Source organism: Pelophylax lessonae (assembly GCF_965119305.1).
Source record: "Pelophylax lessonae genome assembly, chromosome: 3".
Taxonomy (NCBI): Eukaryota; Metazoa; Chordata; class Amphibia; order Anura; family Ranidae; genus Pelophylax; species Pelophylax lessonae.
Genome location: NC_138770.1, coordinates 475,349,371 through 475,367,340, shown reverse-complemented (window position 1 = coordinate 475,367,340; position 17,970 = coordinate 475,349,371). Strand labels below are relative to the sequence as shown.

At 45.3% G+C, this 17,970-nt stretch overlaps 1 protein-coding gene across 1 annotated transcript in view; it reads right to left on the bottom strand.

Annotated features, from left to right (window-relative positions):
- CAPN9 (calpain 9) overlaps positions 1 to 17,970 on the bottom strand; it is a gene marked incomplete at its 3' end in the record, with an annotated part of 565,834 nt that overhangs the window by 522,846 nt on the left and 25,018 nt on the right. The window contains exon 3 of the mRNA XM_082250935.1: positions 8,298 to 8,416. Coding sequence (XP_082107061.1) covers positions 8,298 to 8,416 — 119 coding nt within the window. The remainder of the gene's footprint in view (positions 1 to 8,297; positions 8,417 to 17,970) is intronic.

The following is a 17,970-nucleotide window of genomic DNA, read 5'->3' as shown; positions in this document are numbered from 1 at the left end:
TTAGAAGAGAAGGAGGAAGCAAAGAAAAACCTATCAGAGCAAGTTACAACATTGCAAGCTCAGATAGCGGATATGAAAAAACGCATGGAAGAAAGCGTTGGTTCATTAGAAAATGTTGAAAATGTGAAAAAGAAGTTGGATCAGATGCTTGGTGAGGAGAAGACTGTGTCTGCAAAATATGCAGAAGAACGCGACCGTGCAGAAGCGGAGACGCGTGATAAAGAGAGCAAAGCCTTGTTCTTGGCTCGCTCCTTGGAGGAAGCTCTAGAGTGTAAGGTTGAACTAGAAAGAGTTAACAAACAGCTGTGTACAGAGATGGAAGATTTGGTCAGCTCCAAGGATGATGTTGGGAAAAGCGTTCAGGAGCTAGAAAAGTCTAAGCGAGCCTTAGAACAGCAAGTAGAAGAGATGAAGATTCTGTTGCAGGAACTTGAAGAGGAATTACAGGCAACAGAGGATCTGTCCCAAAGAGGGGATAGTGTGCCTGATGCAGTTTATAAAAGGATCAGTGTTTTGGGGTCTGTCCTGAGTGAGCATCAGAAATTTGATGACATGTTGCTTGAACACCACCTAGTGGAGAAAACTAAGGCAAGTGATAAAAAACTTGGAGAAAAAAGCAAACACCACCTAGTGGAGAAAACTAAGGCTATTGGTGAAAACGTGAAGAAAATGAATAAGTGCCTTTCAGGGAATATTTCCAAAATGGAACTGGTGAAAGACAGGTGGCAGAAGTTTGGTCGTGATCTTGAAATGCATTCCATGTGGAGTTCAGATAGAGAAAAGGAACTAGGTGACCTTCAGTGGTCAAATAGTTCAGCAGATATGCAATTCAACCAAATCAAGGAAATACTAAAGGAGCTACAAGGGAAAAGTAGTGCAATAGCAGAAAGTGCATTGAAGAAACCTGTAATAGACTGTGTTGTTGCTGTTGACCCATATGTTGGTGGAAGGAAAGTTGATGATGTCGCTGGAAAAATGAACAGGGGTCACTTTGAAGAAATGTGTGACAGCCTGTTGTCGCAAATGGAAGGTCTTCTGCACAGCATCTTAGAGCAAGCCGAGCTCAAGAAGGCATTTCTTGGAACAAAGCCAAGTGAAGCAGAGGTTCTCAAAGTTTTGTGGAAATCATTTATTGATTGCAGAGAGAGGCTGCTCAAGAATGTTGAAGACTTTAAGACTAGCACAATTGAGTTGCCTATGGATCACGGTCCTCCATGGTGGATAGGACAGACGGTTATGCAGGACAAACTTGAGAAGGAGCGAAATGATGCTAAAAATGCAGTTGAGGAATGTGTATATGAGATGAGGGACAAGCTGTCTGACATTTATGAGAAATCTGTCAATCAAGATGACAGAAACAGTTTCATCCGGAAGCTTGAGGATACTAAGAGGCTTATCAGTGAGAGTCAAGAGCAGTGCCTGACACATGCGTGCCTGGAAAACTGTGTCCCAACCCTAGGGTTAAAACAAGAGGGGGGGGGGGTATGTTACAGGAAGTCAGGTAAATCTGTGGATGTTGTCACATACAGGAGATACATCTCTGCTTGGCTTAGACAGTTCACCAATTACTATAGGGTGTCGGCTGCAAAGGTAGCCAGAACTGTCTAAGGACGTTGAACAGACTTCAGCTGTTCAGAATGAGGAAATTAAGGCCTCTATAATTGGTCCAGAGGAAGTCGATTGATTGCTGCCTCCTGACGCTGTGTGAAGCTGGGGAGAGGAGGACAGTCAGATGTGTGCCTCCCGAAGCTGTGTGAAGCCTGGGAGAAGGATTGCTGCCTCCTGACGCTGTGTGAAGCTGGGGAGAGGAGGACAGTCAGATGTGTGCCTCCCGACGCTGTGTGAAGCCTGGGAGAAGGATTGCTGCCTCCTGACACTGTGTGAAGCTGGGGAGGGTAAAAAGTGTGAAGACTTCTCAAGGTCTTTTATTCTTGATCTTTAAGGATAGTTTACAGACAGGTATGGTGCCAGCTGATTGGAAAAAAGCCAACGTGGTACCAATATTTAAAAAGGGGCCGAGATGTATCCCGGGTAACTATAGGCCGGTCAGCCTAACATCAGTAGTCTGCAAGATTTTGGAGGGGATGTTAAGGGACCACATACAAGACTTTAGTAATGAAAATGGTATTGTTAGTAGTAATCAGCATGGATTCATGAAAAATTATTCTTGCCAAACCAATCTCTTAACCTTCCAGAGAAAGTCCAGAGAAGGGCAACAAAAATGATTAGGGGAATGGAGGACATCAGCTATGAGGAAAGGCTACAAGCACTGAACCTATTCTCTCTGGAGAAGAGACGATTGAGGGGGGATATGATATCAATGTACAAATACTGTACTGGCGACCCTAGCATAAGGAACAAACTATTCAGAGAAAGGAGATACAATAAGACACGTGGCCACTCACTAAAACTAGAGGAAAGGCGGTTTAACCTTAAAGTGCGTAAGGGGTTCTTCACTGTAAGAGCGGTAAGGATGTGGAATTCTCTTCCACAAGCAGTCGTATCAGCAGGGAGCATTGATAGTTTCAAAAAACTATTAGATGGGCACCTTAGAGACCGCAACATACAGGGGTATACAATGTACGGTTAAAAGCAAACACACACACACATCATAGGTTGAACTGGATGGACTGATGTCTTTTTTTCAACCTCACTAACTATGTAAGGTGAGAAAATTAACTGTTTGCTATGTGAAGAGACAAGCAAAGGAATGGTTGTTATGTGAAGAGACAAGCAAAGGAATGTGTTCTATGTGAAGAGGAAAAGGGACATGTTCAATGGACATTTGTTGTATGAAGAAAATAAATGGACTATTGAGTGTCTGCTGTAGGATCAGTAAAGTTTGCCCAACAGTAGGTTGGAGACAGACTCCGTAGGTAGGTTCCTGTATGTGAGAAGGTAGCCGCCCACAGTGGCAAGGATTTATTTTGTGTTTTATTTTATTTTGGATGTTTTTGAGGCTTGCACTTGTGTGAAGTAAACTGCAAGAATAAACCAAACTGTTGTTTGCAACCACTTCTCGGCTATCTCCCTATGTAAACGCACCCCCCAAAGGGGTCATCCATACCCGCCACCGAGCTAATCCCCACAATATATATATATATATATATATATATATATATATATTCCATTGGGTGCTTAAACTCCATTATTCAGCAATCAAACTACCGGGGTAAGATCTCCATGCTTGGGTTTACACATATATTTATTAATTAAATGTTATCAAAATGCCTGTGACTAGTTCCTCTCTTTATAATTTTAATTTTTGGCTTATGTAGATTTTGCAGGTGTCCATTGGGCCAGTAGGATAGTAGGACCTGGAGGGTGATTTTTTGTTACATGTTTTTGTGTACATATATGTATGTGCATGCACAAATATGCGTGTATGCATTGGTATATGTCTATTTCATAGTGTACATACATGTTATACTGCATATGGTTTTTTTTTTTTTTTGTGTTACCTAATCAAATTGTCTTATGAATAGCTTATATATGGATGCTAATGAGATCTTGTTGTTATTGTGTATATCATTTTTTATATATATGTATACACACACATATGCACATATACAGTATCTCACAAAAGTGAGTACACCCCTCACATTTTTGGAAATATTTTATTATACCTTTTCATGTAACAACACAGAAGAAATGACACTTTGCTACAATGTAAAGTAGTGAGTGCACAGCTTGTATAACTGTGTCAATTTGCTGTCCCCTCAAAATAACTCAGTACACAGCAATTCATGTCTAAACAGCTGGAAACAAAAGTGAGTACACCCCTAAGTTAAAATGTCCAAATTATACCGTGATGAGATCCTGAGGCCCATTGTTGTGCCATTCATCCACGACCATTACTTCATGTTGCAGCATGTTAATGCATGGCCCCATGTTGCAAGGATCTGTGCACAATTCCTGGAAGCTGAAAACACCCCAGTCCTTGCATGGCCAGCATACTCACCACACATGTCACCTATTGAGCATGTTTGGGATGCTCTGGATAGGCCAATATCAAGAAACTTCACACAGCCATTAAAGAGGAGTGGACCAACATTCCACAGGCCACAATCAACAACCTGATCTACTCTATGCAAAGGTGATGTGTTGCACTGCATGAGGCTAATTGGGGTCACACCAGATACTGACTGGTTTTTGGACTACCAGTGTTTTATAAAGTGGTAGGATTACAGTTTTATCTCTGAAATATATCCTCTTCCTTATGCATGCTAATATTCTGCCGGCTTTGGCAGCTGCAGCTTGACATTGCATGCTATTGCCAAGTCTATCTTCCACTAAGACTCACAGATCTTTCTCCATTTTTGATTCCCCCAGGGGTTGCCCCCCCAAAGTGTATTGGGCGTTTATGTTTTTAGTCCCCAAGTGCAATACCTTACACTTCTCCACATTAAACCTCATTTGCCATGTAGTTGCCCACTCTGTTATTTTGTTCAGGTCATTCTGTAAGATTTCTGTTTCACGATGAGAAGTTATTGCCCTACTTAATTTTGTGTCATCTGCAAAAACTGAGATTGAGCTAATGATCCTGTCCTCAACAGTGGCGGCTGGTGCTCAAAATTTTTGGGGGGGCGCAAAAAGAAAAATGTAATAGGTATTGCTTCGCAATAAACGCGGTAAAAAAATTGCGTGACTTTGAGGTCATGGTACAGGCATGGCACAGGTGATGGTATAGGCATGGCACAGGTGATGGTATAGGCATGGCACAGGTGATGGTACAGGCATGGCACAGGTGATGGTATAGGCATGGCACAGGCATGGCACAGGTGATGGTATAGGCATGGCACAGGTGATGGTATAGGCATGGCATAAGCATGGCACAGGTGATGGTATAGGCATGGCACAGGTGATGGTACAGGCATGGCACAGGTGATGATATAGGCATGGCACAGGTGATGGTACAGGCATGGCACAGGCGATGGTATAGGCATGGTACAGGCATGGCACAGGTGATGGTATAGGCATGGCACAGGTGATGGTATAGGCATGGCACAGGTAATGGTATAGGCATGGTACAGGCATGGCACAGGTGATGGTATAGGCATGGCACAGGTGATGGTACAGGCATGGCACAGGTGATGGTATAGGCATGGTACAGGCATGGCACAGGTGATGGTATAGGCATGGCACAGGTGATGGTACAGGCATGGCACAGGTGATGGTATAGGCATGGCACAGGTGATGGTACAGGCATGGCACAGGTGATGGTACAGGCATGGTACAGGCATGGCACAGGTGATGGTATAGGCATTGCACAGGTGATGGTATAGGCATGGCACAGGTGATGGTATAGGCATGGTACAGGCATGGCACAGGTGATGGTATAGGCATGGCACAGGTGATGGTACAGGCATGGCACAGGTGATGGTATAGGCATGGCACAGGTGATGGTACAGGCATGGCACAGGTGATGGTATAGGCATGGCACAGGTGATGGTATAGGCATGGCACAGGCATGGCACAGGTGATGGTATAGACATGGCACAGGTGATGGTACAGGCATGGCACAGGTGATGGTATAGGCATGGCACAGGCATGGCACAGGTGATGGTATGGGCATGGCACAGGTGATGGTATAGGCATGGCACAGGTGATGGTATAGGCATGGCACAGGTGATGGTACAGGCATGGCACAGGTGATGGTATAGGCATGGTACAGGCATGGCACAGGTGATGGTATAGGCATGGCACAGGTGATGGTATAGGCATGATACAGGCATTTCATAAGGTGATGGTATAGGCATGGCACAGGTGATGGTATAGGCATGGCACAGGTGATGGTACAAGCATGGCACAGGTGATGGTACAGGCATGGCACAGGTGATGGTATAGGCATGGCACAGGTGATGGTATAGGCATGGCACAGGTGATGGTACAGGCATGGCACAGGTGAGGTCACAGGTCGGCTTCAATCACTTACCTGCTCTCCTCCTGGGCTACCTGCGAGACGTCTACGGCGCTGCTCCTCTCCTCGAGTCCTCTTCTTCTGACGGCGGCGGGATTCCGGGAACTGTCCACGGCGCTGCTGGTCTCGTCCTCTTCAGTCTTCTTTGACGGCGGCGGGCTCTCTGGGTCTTTCCGATCGGTCCGGCGGGAAGGAGATCGGGCGGTGACGGTGCGTGACTGACGCACGCACCGGCACCTCCCCCATTGCGACGTCAGCGGGGTCAGCAATTGGATGTCCTGGATGATGATTGGTCCAGGCTGGAGACTGGACCAATCACAGCCAGGATATCACGAAAGTGGGGGTGTCCTAGCGCTATGACCTGCGCCTAGGTTACGCCCCAGAAGGCAGCCAATCGGCGCCTCTGCTGGGTCGTAAACCCCACCCCACCCCCATAGCCACCACATAGGCCAGCGAACGGGATTTTTTTTTTAACTTTATTGTTCTTTTTGTAATCTTTTTTTTTCTTTCCTTTTTTTAGGGGGGTGGCCCCCTGGCGCCCCCTATGCACAGGCCGCCACTGGTCCTCAATGCTATTTATGAATAGATTGAACAAAATTGGTCCCCGGACTGAGCCTTGGGGGACCACACTTACCACCCCAGACCAGTCTGAGTATGTGTTATTTATTACCACCCTTTGGACACGCCCCTTTAACCAGTTTTGTATCCAAGAGAAAACCTTGTGGTCGATGCCTTCAGACCTTATTTTATAAATCAAGCGTTTGTGGGGAACTGTATTAAACACCTTAGCAAAATCCAGGTAAGCCACATCCACAGATCTCCCACTATCTAGCTCACAGCTCACCTCCTTGTAGAATGTTAACAGATTGGTTTGACAAGAATGCCCTTTTGTAAACCCGTGCTGATTACTGCTGATGATGTTGTTCTCTTTAGCAAACTCTTCGATATAGTCCCTTATCATCCCCTCCAGAAGTTGACATACTATTGACATCAGGCTGACCGGCTTATAATTTCCCGGGACATGCCTCTGCCCTTTTTTGAATATTGGTATCACGTTAGCTTTCCTCCAGTCCCCTGGTACAGTTCCTGTCAAAATACTATCTGCAAAGATAGAGTTCTTTGAGTACTCTCGGATGTACGCCATCTGGGCCTGGTGATTTACTTGTGTTCATTTTATCCAGCCTTTCCCTGATTTCACCCTCTGTTAGCCATAGCGACAAGTCCAGTGAAGTACTGCTAACCATACAGTCATGGTCAGTGTACCCCTCCTTTTCTTGTGTAAAGAGTGAAGAGAAGAAAGGATTAAGCACAGTTGCCTTCTCTGTGTCCTCTGTAACCATCCTCCCATCATCGTTAATTATGTGTGCAACATGCTTGGACCTCTTTTTTTTGCTGTTGATATATTTAAAGAATTTCTTAGGGTTCTTTTTACTATACTCTGCTTTTGTCTCTCAAAGTTGATTATAGCGATTTTGATTTCGTATTTACATTTCTTATTTGATTCCTTTTATTGCTGGAAAGCCAATAATGTACCCTCCAATTTATATTGCTTGAAGGCCATTTTTTTTCCCCTAATAAGTTTTTTTTCATTATGGTTTATCCAGCCAGGTTTGGCTTTGGCTCTTCTAAATGTATCATAGGAATGCACTGTGAGATGCTATTGTTTAGTATGTTCCTAAAGCATTCCCATTTTTCCTCTGTGGTCAGTGTTCCTAGGGTTTGGTCCCAGTTTATTTTCTGAGTCTCCGCCCCCCTCCTTCCTGGAGCCGCCGCTCCCCTGGAAGTTGGGGGAGGGCGACTGCTCCAGCACTGCCACCCCTGAGCTGATATCCCCATCATCATGCAACTTGGCATATTTGTTGGGGTGTACCAACTCAGGACTGGCCTCCCTAACTCTCTTCCCCTCCTTCTAACTGTCACCCAACTGCCTACCTCCGGTGCCTGCATCTCCACAACTCCTCCCTCCTCTAAGCTGGCCCCTGCCAGCACCTGCTGGGTAATGTCCAAGCTCCTTTCCAGGTTGTTGATGCTACGCAGTGTTGCCACCTTGTTTTCTAGATTTTAGATTTGTATATATCCTCTATTTGTAAACTAGAACAGTTTGGACATCACTCTTGGGAGTCTATCTGTTCTTTCTGCTACAGTAGCCAATCTATTGACAACTAGGAACAACTGATCAACTCTCATTACCGAAACTTAAATATCCATGACAATGAGAAAGGTAACAATATCCCTTTAAGGTAGACCCATACACAGTTGGTTGATCTTGGAAAACAAATTTGAAATGCATTCTGGTGTGATAGAAGGATTGAATGCTGCTGGAAGCAAATATTTTCTATAAAAAGTATTAAATGAAAAACAAATCCACAATTCATACCTGAAAATGGAATATTCCTGCATACCCAGAACCAAATGACTGGTCAGGTGGAACGACTCTGTATAGTAGTTTTTCATTGAGAGTGAGAGCGGCAATAGCAGCTAATAGCCAGCAGTCCCCTAAAAAAAAAAAAAAAAAAAATATGACTTTTATTGCGATCATAAACATATATAGTTTTGTGAAATGGTTTTAGGGAAAAAGGCTATAAAGTGATCATTTTTTTAATTTATATTTTTGATTTATCAATTAACAACCTTTAAATTGCCTAAACATAAAAAATCGAAATCAAATCAATATTTAGTGTGTCCACTCTTTGCCTTTAAATAGCATCAATTCTACCAGATATAATTGCACACATTTAAGGATTTTGCAGACATATGGTCCAAAACATCAATAAACAAGTATACCAAAGAGGTGCTAATGATCAAAAAGGAGTGTATTTAGACAAAAATACAATACAAATCAGCTGTATAGAAGTAATTAAAATAGGTAAAGAAAAGTCATGCTCTACTAATTGTTTAAAGTGATATTAATCCCTCCATTTTAGGCAGCTAAATTATTTGCTTACTGAGTATGCAACTTCTTTACATAGTTACATAGTTAGTGAGGTTGAAAAAAGACATTAGTCCATCCAGTTTAACCTATGATGTGTGTGTGTGTGTTTGATGTTAACCGTACATTGTTTACCCCTTTATGTTGTGGTCTTTAAGGTGCCCGTCTAATAGTTTTTTGAAACTGTCGATGCTCCCCGTTGATACCACTGCTTGTGGAAGAGAATTCCACATCCTTACTGCTCTGACAGTAAAGAACCACCTACGTATTTTAAGGTTGAACCGTTTTTCCTCTAGTTTTAGGAGTGGCCACGTGTCTTATTGTATTCCTTTCTCTGAAAAGTTTGTTCCTTATGCTAGGGTCACCAGTACAGTATTTGTACATTGATATCATATCCCCTCTCAAGTGTTTCTTCTCCAAAGAGAATAAGTTAAATGCTTGTAGTCTTTCCTCATAGCTGAGATCCTCCATTCCCCTAATTATTTTTGTAGTCCTTCTCTGGACTCTCTCCAGTTCCTTATCTTTTAATCCTTGCCTATGTCCAGTTTTAAGCTGGTGCTATTGATGTTGTGACAGGTTTCTGGGTTTCGAGTGGCTATCTCTTGCAGTATCCTATGGAGCCAGCCTTGCATTCAAAGTCTAGAGATGTATTTCCTTACATTGTGTACATCAATAGAAACACTCGGCCTCATACCCTAGGATGGAAAAACATTCCCCAGGTCCTCCCTCCAGCCCCCTTCCCCCTTCTGCAATCTAACAGACTGACTGGAAAATGCATTGTCTACGTAACTGGACAATGACCCCAAACATATAGCTGAACAGAAAAAGAACAAAGGGGTCTTGAAAGAGATGTTTTGGCTGCTACAGGGGCCTGACCTAAAAACCATTCAGTCTGTCTGGGCTTATGTGAAGAGAAAAACAAATGAGGCAGTTTAAAGATGCATTTCAGGTATGGTATATTTTTACATACTGGTAGTTACATTGGTCCAGCTTGGACCAATGTAACTATGTATATACCATACCATCAGCTGTAGTGTACAATCCCCTCCTGTCATCAGATGTGATGCAGATCCTCACGCCCACAGGGGTGGAAGCTGCGCACATTGGACACCGGCTTCCCTCTTGTACTGCCTCTGTACTGCCTCCATCACCTGTACCGATAGCTACTATGGCCTCTCAGCTCCCTGCGCCTGGCGGGAGCTAGTGTCATTCACTCCACTGCAGAGATTGTTTTCCTTCCATGCCCTTTCAGATTCCTTTAGGGCTGGCTGCACAGCTACTATGGCCTCTCAGCTCCCTGCGCCTGGTGGGAGCTAGTGTCATTCACTCCACTGCAGAGATGACTGTTTTCCTTCCATGCCCTTTCAGATTCCTTTAGGGCTGGCTGCACCTGCGGCTCGGCTCCATCAGGGGGCACTGTCAGACACATCTACATGCATGTGTACTTGCCCTGCAGTTTCCCCTAGCATCCTTGGCTCTTCTGGGTTGGTGCAGGGACCGCCCCGGCTGGATCTTCGAATGGCTCCTCGAGCTATTCCTCCTCGGCCACCTGCTGCCTCTGCACAGTTGTCTGCATCGCTGTTTTCCACCCCTTCTAAAACTGCATGCGGGGAACTTCACCAGGCCTTTCCAGGGATGATCTGGTGAGTATCATTGCGACTGGTGAGTAGCTTTGCGACTGGAAGTATCTTTGCGACTGGTGAGTGTCCTTGCGACTGGTGAGTATCTTTGCGACTGGTGAGTATCTTTGCGACTGGTGAGTATCTTTGCGACTGGTGAGTATCTTTGCGACGGGTGAGTATCCTTGCGACTGGTGAGTATCTTGCGACGGGTGAGTATCCTTGCGACTGGTGAGTATCTTGCGACGGGTGAGTATCCTTGCGACTGGTGAGTATCCTTGCGACTGGTGAGTATCCTTGCGACTGGTGAGTATCCTTGCGACTGGTGAAGTAGCTTGCGACTGGTGAGTATCTTTGCGACTGGTGAGTATCTTTGCGACTGGTGAGTATCTTTGCGACTGGTGAGTATCCTTGCGACTGGTGAGTATCCTTGCGACTGGTGAGTATCCTTGCGACTGGTGAGTATCTTGCGACTGGTGAGGATCCTTGCGACTGGTGAGTATCTAGTGACTGGTGAGGGTATTAGCGACTGGTGGGTACCCCAGGTTTTGTACCAGGGAAGTTAGAGGTAGGGTAGGTAAGGAAGAGCAGGTTGTTAATATTATCCCCATAGAGTAGAGGGTAATAATGTCCGACAGGATTGGGGATGCCACTCAGTGCACTTCTTGCGGCATGTATGCGTTCCTTGATGAAACAATCGAGGACGAATACTGCTGTGCAAGATGTGAGCGACTTGTTGCTCTGGAAGCCCACATCGTGGATCTAGAGAACACAGTGACAAGACTGCGTGGCATCTACAACCTGAAAAGGAGCTTGGACATTACCCAGCAGGCGCTGGCAGGGGTCAGCATAGAGGAGGGAGGAATAGAGGAGACGCAAGCAGCAGAGGTACGCAGCTGGGTGACTGTTAGGAATGTTAGGGGGAGGAGAGTCAGGGAGGCCAGTCCTGAGTTGGTAGACCCTAACATGTTTGCTGAGTTGCAGGTTGAGGGGGATATCAACTCAGGGGTGGCAGAGCTGGAGCATGCGCCCTCCCCCAGCTGCCAGGGGAGGGACGGCTCCAGGAAGAAGGGGGGCCGTAACGCAGGAAAGGTTAGACAGGTTGTGGTAGTTGGGGACTCAATTATCAAGAGGACAGAGAGGGAAATCTGTAAAAAAGATCTCGTGAACCGAACAGTTTGTTGTTTACCGGGCGCCCGAGTTCGGCACATCGCAGATCTGGCAGACAGATTGTTGGGCGGGGCTGGGGATGACCCAGCGGTCATGGTGCATGTGGGCACTAATGACAAAGTTAAAGGTAGGTGGAGGATCCTTAAGAACGATTTCAGGGACTTAGGTAATAGATTGAGGAAAAGGACCTCCAAGGTGGTTTTCTCTGAAATACTGCCTGTACCTCGAGCCACACAGGAGAGGCAGAAGGAGCTTAGGGAAGTTAACAAGTGGCTGAGGAATTGGTGTAGGAAGGAGGGGTTTGGGTTCCTGGAGAACTGGGCTGACTTCTCAGTCGGCTACCGGCTCTTTAGTAAGGATGGGCTGCACCTTAATGGGGACGGTACAGCTCTTTTGGGGAGAAAGATGGCCACCGAGTTGGAGGGGCTTTTAAACTAGGAGACGGGGGGGAGGGCTCAGAAGTAGAATCAGTCAGGAGGGAGCAGAGGACTGAAGGCAGTTGTAGGGTCAACAGCGACAGTAGGTCAACAACATCAATTGGCGGGTCTGTGCGGGAGAACAGCAGACCAAACAGAAATAAACAAAACCGCCAATCACGTTTAACTTCCGTAAAACTAAGAGGGGTATATGCTAATGCCAGGAGCCTAGCTAATAAGATGGATGAGTTGGAAATGTTAGTACATGAGGAAGACATAGACCTTGTGGGAATAGCGGAGACTTGGTTCGACCCCTCACATGACTGGCTGGCCAATATCCAAGGGTATTCGGTGTACCGGAAGGACAGGGTTGGTAAAAGAGGGGGAGGGGTATGTCTCTATGTCAAGAACAATATAAAGGTGCTAGAAAGGAGTGACATTACGGATGGGATGAGCATGGATTTAGAATCTGTGTGGGTTGAACTCGATAGGGAAGAAGATAAGGGAAAAGTAGTTGTGGGGGTTTGCTATAGGCCACCTAACCAAGGGGAGGAGGTAGAGCTGGAATTTTTAGCACTAATAGGTAAAGCGGCAAAACTAGGATCAGTCATCATATTGGGGGACTTCAATTATCCCGACATTGACTGGGAAGAGGGGACTGCACACTCGCATAAGGCCCGGCTATTCACGGAAACCTTACAGGATAACTACATGTCGCAGTTGGTGGATTCCCCTACTAGAGAGAATGCTATCCTGGATCTATTGATCACTAATGACCCAGACATAATCTCGGAGGTAGGAGTCCAGGACAACCTGGGCTCTAGCGATCACAGGATGATCACATTTAGTATAAATAACAATATAAAAAGGCAAGTGGGGAACATAAGAACCCTAAACTTCAGAAGGGCAGACTTTCCAAAATTGTACTCATTGATGGAAAGGGTAAACTGGGACCAAACCCTGGGATCACTGACCACAGAGGAAAAATGGGAATGCTTTAGAACAATATTAAGCAAAGGCATCTTGCAGTGCATTCCTATGGGGAATAAATTTAGAAGAGACAAAGCCAAACCTGGCTGGCTAAACTGTAGCGTTAAAAAACTTATTAGGGGAAAAAAATTGGCCTTCAAGAAATATAAATCAGAGGGCACAGTATCGGCCTTCCAGCAATACAAGGAGGAAAATAAGAAGTGTAAACACGAAATCAAGATGGCTAAAATCAACTTTGAGAGACAAATAGCGGAGGATAGTAAAAAAAACCCAAAGAAATTCTTTAAATATATCAACAGCAAAAAAACTAGGGCAGTGCATATTGCACACATAATTAACGATGATGGGAGGATGGTTACAGAGGACACTGAAAAAGCAACCGTGCTGAATTCTTTTTTCTCGTCAGTTTTTACGCAGGAAAAGGAAGGGTACACTGACCATGACTGTATGGTTAGTAGTAATACACAGGACTTGCCACTATGGCTAACAGAGGGGGAAATCAGGGAAAGACTGGATAAACTTAACACAAACAAATCACCAGGCCCGGATGGCGTACATCCGAGAGTGCTCAAGGAACTCAGTATGGTTATATCTAGACCACTGTTCCTGATCTTTGCTGACAGTATTAGGACAGGAGATGTACCAGGGGATTGGAGGAAGGCTAACGTGATTCCGATATTCAAAAAGGGCCAGAGACATATCCCGGGAAATTATAGGCCTGTCAGTCTGACATCAATAATATGTAAACTTTTGGAGGGGATGATAAGGGACTATATCGTAGAGTATGCTAAAGACAACAACATCATCAGTAGTAACCAGCACGGGTTTACAAATGGGCGTTCTTGTCAAACCAATCTCTTAGCATTCTACGAGGAAGTGAGCTGTGAGCTAGATAGGGGGAGACCAGTGGATGTGGTGTACTTGGATTTCGCTAAGGCGTTTGATACAGTTCCCCACAAGCGCTTAATTTATAAAATAAGGTCTGCAGGTATCGACAGCAGGGTTTGCTCTTGGATACGGAATTGGCTAAAAGGCCGTGTCCAAAGGGTAGTAATAAACAGCGCATACTCAGACTGGTCTGAGGTAGTAAGCGGGGTGCCCCAGGGCTCAGTCCTGGGACCAACCTTGTTCAATTTATTCATAAACAGCATTGAGGAAGGGATCAGTAGTTCGTTATCAGTTTTTGCAGATGACACAAAATTGGCCAGGGCGATAACTGCACAGCATGAAGCAGATATCCTACAGAATGACCTGGACAAAATTACGGAGTGGGCAACGACATGGCAAATGAGGTTTAATGTGGAGAAGTGTAAGGTTTTGCACTTGGGGACCAAAAACATAAAAGCACAATACACGTTAGGAGGGGAACCCTTGGGGGAATCAAAAATGGAGAAAGATTTGGGAGTCTTAGTTGATGATAGATTAGGCAACAGCATGCAATGCCAAGCGGCAGCTTCCAAAGCCAACAGAATATTAGCATGCATAAAGAAAGGGATGTATTCCAGAGATAAGACTATAATCCTTCCACTTTATAAAACTCTGGTCCGACCGCATCTGGAGTATTCTGTCCAGTTCTGGTCGCCAGTCCTCAGGAGGGATGTGTTGGAGCTGGAGAAAGTCCAGAGAAGGGCAACTAAACTGATTAGGGGGTTGGAGGACCTTACCTATGAAGAGCGGCTGCAATCGCTCGATTTATTTTCCCTGGAGAAAAGACGTCTGAGAGGGGACATGATAGCAATTTATAAATATCTTAATGGGGATCTCAGCTTAGAAGAAAAGCTGTTCATTCGAAGGAATTGCATGAGGACTCGAGGACATACAATGCGATTAGAGGAGAAGCGTTTTAACCTCAGGCAACGTGGGGGGTTCTTTACTGTTAGGGCTACAAGATTGTGGAATTGTCTACCACAAGAGGTGGTTTCTGCGGGTAGTATGGTGACTTTCAAAAGACTCTTAGACTTACATCTCAAGGATCAGGAGATTGAGGGCTATGTTAGATGATTACAGTCACACACACCTACACAGGTTGAACTGGATGGACTATTGTCTTTATTCAACCTCGCCTACTATGTAACTATATGTAACTATGTAACTATGATCGGATGTGGGATACTGTCATAGCGGCATTACAAGGTTCTGGTTCCGTGGCTGTTTATCATTTTTCAGGATCCCACCTTCAGCTGCCTCTCAGGGAGTATGACTGCAGTATGGTATGGTAGGGTTTCTGACGCCACTGCATCTGTCTTGCCAGAGCCGAAAATAGTAGAATTCGTTAAATAGTTTTTTTTCTAGTATGGGCCCTTCTCGTTCACCCGCATCTAGTATGGGATCTTCGCCCTACTCTGGTAACCCTTTTTGGACCATTTCCTCGGTAAGGGAGAAAATTAAAAAATTGGAGTTGATTGATTTCCTTTCCCTGATACACCCTGACAAGAAAACGATCGATAAATCCAGGCGTGTAGCCGGTAGTGTTCAACGCAAGAAACCAAAGCTGCTTCCCCGTACTTTTGGGAACTGGTTGCAAGGTTTCTGCGTGTATGCTGGTGTGCTTTGCAAACAATATCCAGATTTGGCCCCATCTTTATTTTGCTATTTAGACCTGATATGGGGGGCATAGAAAATGTATAGGGGCCAATGTTTGTTTAATTACGACATTCAGTTTCGACAGAAGATGGAGGCGCGGAAAGAGCTTTGCTTTGATTATCAGGATGGCAGCCTCTGGTTGCTGCCTATGTGTCTGCATAGGCTGGCGTCCTTTCAGTCTGCTTTCACCAGAGCACACGCGGTGCCTAGAAATGGTGTCTGCTGGTTGTAGTTGTACAATGCATGCTGGTTCAAGCATGAATGTTCCCTTTGCGGGGGTGCTCAACCAGCGGTTCGATGCTTTAACAAAGAAAAGCAGCCAACCGCTAGGCCCACTGCAAAGCCCGACCTACCTAAATCAAAGGACCCCAGTGCAGGTCTCAAGGATGTTTCACTGGCTAGACAGGTGCCCCCTTCAAAGAGAGGCTCTGATTTTAAGGAATGTATTTACCCGGGGATTTTGGATCCCCTAAAGGCCCCCGAATGAGCCAACGATGGCGGCCAATCCGAATTCAGATTTCCAGCATGAGCCTGTGGTTGCTGACAAACTTCAGAAGGAGATAAAATTGGGGTGTATGGCGGGGACTTTTGATTCCCTCCTACCATAACCTAAGGGCCTCTCCTCTTGGGGTGGTCCCCAAAAAGGAGCAAGGAAAATTTTGCCTCAAACACCACCTTTCCTACCCTTCCAGCTCATCAGTCAATGATGGCATTGACCGTGAAGAATCCAAACAGTATGCATCCTTTGAAAGAGCTCTCCACCTGACTAGAACTGCGGGTTGTGAGGCTTGATTGGCAAAGGCCAATATTGAGTCAGCTTTCCCCTTCTTCCCGTTCATCTTGATTGCTTCCACTTGGACTGCTATTTCCATGGCCAGTATTATGTGGATATATGCCTCCCCATGGGCTGTGCAATTTCCGTTAATATTTTGAGCTCTTTAGTAGTTTTCTTGAATGGGTCATTGGTGAAGTTTCAGGCCTCTACTCATTGCTGCATTAGCTTGATGATTTCCTTTTTGTGGGACCAGCGGATGGTGACCAGTGCCTGCTGCTCTCCTATTTCTTCCAGGATACCTGCGAGCGGCTTGGTGTCCCATTATCCGCTGATAAGACCAAGGCACATGTTTATGTGTTTTCATTCCTGGGCATAGAGATTAATACTGTTCAAATGGTCTTCCACTTGCCCAGTGACAAGTTGGCTAGACTCTCATCCCTCGTCTGACTGACCAGGGATGCCAGAAGGTTCCAGCTGAAGCAGCTTCAGTCCTTGCTGGGTCACCAAGTTTTTGCCTGTCCAGTTATGTCCATGGGCAGGGCCTTCTGTCGACACCTATCTTGGGCAACAAAGGGAATTTCCTCCCCTTATTTCTGGATCACCAGACCAATGTGTGATGATTTGGATGTTTGGATGACCTTTTTGCAATCTTACAATGACCATTCCTGTTGACAGAGGAGGTCCTGAACTCCCAGCTTGAACTTTTTACAGATGTGGTGGGGTCTTGTGACTTTGGTGCCTTCTTTCAAGGTAAATGGTGGGTGGAACATTGAAAGAAGGGTCCAATGGGATCTGTTATGTAATCTTACATTGCTTGAAATTTTCCCTAATATTGTAGCAATTATACTTTGGAGTGAGGGGCTGAGAAACAGACGGGTGGTGTTTTGGACGGATAATTTGAGTGTGGTTCATGTGATCAGCCGCCTCATGACCAGCTCACCTCCTGCTGTTTCACTTTTGCGTTTCCTGGTGCTGAAATGTTTGCAGTTAAATACTTGGTTTAGGGCACAACATTTTCCTGGTGTTTCCAATAACATTGCTGATGCCCTTTCTCATTCCCAGTTCTCTCTTTTTGCTCCCTGGCTCTGTCGGCTGCACAGGAAGATGTCCCCTGCCTGAATTATTTGTGAAACTCGTTTCCAATGCCTTTTTGGAACCTCTGGTTTACTTACAGGTCTTCTCGGTAGTGCCATCTGTGTGTTTTTCTATTCATGAGTCCCTATTATTTCAGGTCGCCTTTTTGTGGGCATTTTCTGGTACCTTTTGTTGTGGCAAACTTGTTTCAGCGAGTATGCGGTCATCTGGTGGTATCAGGGTTGAGGACATCTCTATTACCTGTTGTTGCGTGTCTATACTTTTGTGCACATCTAAAACCAATCAGTCTGGTAGAGGTAAAAGGATTGTTTTATATGCGTGGGGCGGCTCATATTGCCCTGTATTTTTGGCGTCTCAATTTTCCCTGCCCCCCCTCCTGGTCTTTCCTGGTTCATGCTGACTCATCTAGCCTGAGCAGATTTTCAGTTTGTCAGGGTATTCCAGCTTTGCCTCAGTAGGTTGGGTCTCCCCCC